Source organism: Pterocles gutturalis, unplaced genomic scaffold (assembly GCF_000699245.1).
Source record: "Pterocles gutturalis isolate BGI_N339 unplaced genomic scaffold, ASM69924v1 scaffold11541, whole genome shotgun sequence".
NCBI classification, from domain to species: domain Eukaryota; kingdom Metazoa; phylum Chordata; class Aves; order Pterocliformes; family Pteroclidae; genus Pterocles; species Pterocles gutturalis.
In genome coordinates, this window is record NW_010097920.1 from 9,658 (window position 1) to 12,341 (window position 2,684).

Here is a 2,684-nt window from a genome sequence, read left to right on the forward strand (position 1 = left end):
TCTTGCCTGGTGCTCTGTGTCCGAGGTCAATTTTGCAGGGTTCTGGGGCGAGTGTTGCCTTGATTTAAAAGCGGTGAAGATCTTCCAGTGTCTGCAAGAGCTGGAGCAGATGAAGCAGAACGCGCGTTTTCCCATGAGTTTCTTAGCAAGGCAAAGTGGTTTATCCATGGTCTGGTGTATGCTGGCAGGTCAACATTTGTTCCTTACTTATGACTGTTGTTCTGGTGTTTGCTCTGCAAGAACTGGATCTGGTGGGGGGTTTTTTGCACAGGATATAGGTCTTCAAAATTAAGAGGTATGTGTGTTTGAACTTCTTTATCTTGCAAGCATAGACAACAGGGTTCATGGCAGAATTGGCGTGGGATAACAGGATTGCCAAGTACATCAGATACGGGGGGATTTGACAGTCAGGGTAAAAATAGGAAACACAGTTTATAATGCACAGGGGCAACCAGGATATGGCAAAGAGGAAGAGGACAAGTGCTAGGGATTTGGCTGTCTTGAACTCCTGTCCGTAAAAAGCTCCTGCCTCCCTCGCATTGGTTGTACCTTGACTCAGCTTTGTCCGGATGATGTAAAAGATTTCAACATACAGAGCACACATGACGAGGAGAGGGATGAGAATCCATGCGAAGAAGCCAAAATATACCATGTAATCCATCCTCATCACAGAGGTGAATTGGCACCTGAGGAAGTCAGAGCTTCTTGGGCCTGTCTTGTTCCATCCAAACATGGGGACTAATCCTACCAGCAGGGACACGGACCAGCACAAACCCAGCGCCCACCAGACTCTTCTCTCTCTAGTGATTATTTTGTATCTGTTGGGGAAGAAAACCCAGGTCATGTTAAACAGAATTGTTTTAAATAGTTAAGAATGGTTTCAAGCACTCCCATGTTCAAATACTACAAGTTTGTTGTCACAAAATTTGGGGGGGGGACACACCAAATCCTATTTTGAGGCAAGCCCTAACTCTCCATTTGTAGTAGTTACTTTGCAGCACCCATAAGATGAACTACACTTAACTTCCCCTCTTTATAGTTGGATGTTTTCAACTATTTTGTTTCTCGTTTCGTTATGATCTTAGTGCTCCTCTTGCCTAGATATTGCCTTTCTCCTGCTACCGGTCCCGTCTTATTTCTCAGCTTCCTTGGGGGTACCTTACTCTTTGCATTTGGTTCGTGCCATTTGCAGGACCAAACTGTTCTTTCACTCTCCAGTTTTGTAGGTTCTTTCCCCTTCTTTCACACTTAAGGTTATGCTTTACATTTCTAGCTTATGTACGTGTCTCCATTCAAATCTGAAGATTGAATGACTTCTTCAGTTAGCCCGTAACAAGTCTGTTACTTATTTTGTATTTTCAGCAAATATTAAAGGGAATTTTATTTAAAAGACTAGGCTCAAAAACCCAAAGAAACCTACAGTACTCTCAGCATCCTGCCCAAGCCTCTGAAGAATTCAGCTGTTTGACCGCAGACGCATCCTGTGGCCAGATTCTGATCAGCAGTAGCACTGAGCCCCACACAACCCCCCAGGGTCCATCCACGCTGTGTTATTAACTGCAGAGGGTCATTCCCACCCTAGATACCCCATCTCATGTGGGCTTTTAGGCACAGGTATTTTGTCCCTGCACAAGCATGCCTTTAGGGTAAATATCTGTTAGAAAAGGGCCAAGTTAAGGAGGAGAGAGGAGACGGCACCTGTGGGGCAGAGGCTAGGTGTGGGAAAGCTGGCAGGAGGGGGGCAAGTGGAGGGGCGCGGGGTGGTCCAGCGCTTACCTGGTCGGCAGCTTCACTCGCAGGTACCTGTCGATGGCGATGGCCAGGAGGGAGAGGATGGAGGCGTTGGTGAAAACCACCATCACGCAGCACATGAACAGGCAGGTGTAGAAGTGGGCGCTGATGCCCAGACTCACCACGATGGCCAGGGGTATGACGAGGATCCCCACCGCGATATCAGCCAGCGCCAGGGAAACGATGAAGTACAGAGTCGTGTTCTGAAACGCCGAGTTCAGCTTCACCACCCAGATGACCAGGATGTTACCCAAAGTGGAAAACAAAGCAACCAGGCACTCGGTACCGATGTAAATCCCATCCAGGCTGCTCAGCGCCAGGCTGTCGTTCAGCATGGTGAGCTGCTGGAGATGTTCCCACCCTGGCTGGTGCGGCAGAAAGGAGCATGGGCATCGATGACCTCAGGTGGGATTCATCCTCGGTGCCTGGTGCTCAGTTGTTCCAGTGACTCTCCAGTGTACAAACCTCTTACGGTATTTCACATCCTCAGCACTTGGGCAGTAAATCAGCTGTTGCCTTTCCGGGGAGCTGCAAATACCCTAGCATCCAGGAACCATTCCTTGTGCTGGGCACATCTCCTGAAGCTCACAGCATCCCTTCAGCAACCTGGTATCAATAAAATACTCTGGAAATCTGTTTTGAAGGGAAAAAAATGGAAAAAGCTTCCACAAGCCTGCTTACCAGCAACCTAGAAACAAATAATGCAACTGCTTCCTCTTCCAAGCCCCAGTTTTAGAAGTGGGAGAACTGTAAGAGTTGACTGCAACGCTGCCACTTATCACTCTAGATAATCGCTCTGCAGTCACTATAGGAAATGAAGCAGTTCAGGGGATGCTAGAAGGGTGTCTTGTTAAATTTCAATATTTGATTTAATTTGAGGTGTACCAGTTCAG

General features: G+C 47.6%; 1 protein-coding gene across 1 annotated transcript in view; it reads right to left on the reverse strand.

The window, feature by feature from the left end:
- LOC104471662 (adenosine receptor A3-like) overlaps positions 1–2,126 on the reverse strand; it is a 2,795-nt gene extending 669 nt beyond the window's left edge. Inside the window, exons 1-2 of the mRNA XM_010087072.1 lie at positions 1,777–2,126; positions 208–818 (exon numbers count right to left, since the gene is read on the reverse strand). Coding sequence (XP_010085374.1) covers positions 208–818; positions 1,777–2,126 — 961 coding nt within the window. The remainder of the gene's footprint in view (positions 1–207; positions 819–1,776) is intronic.
- Positions 2,127–2,684: the final 558 nt, after the last annotated feature.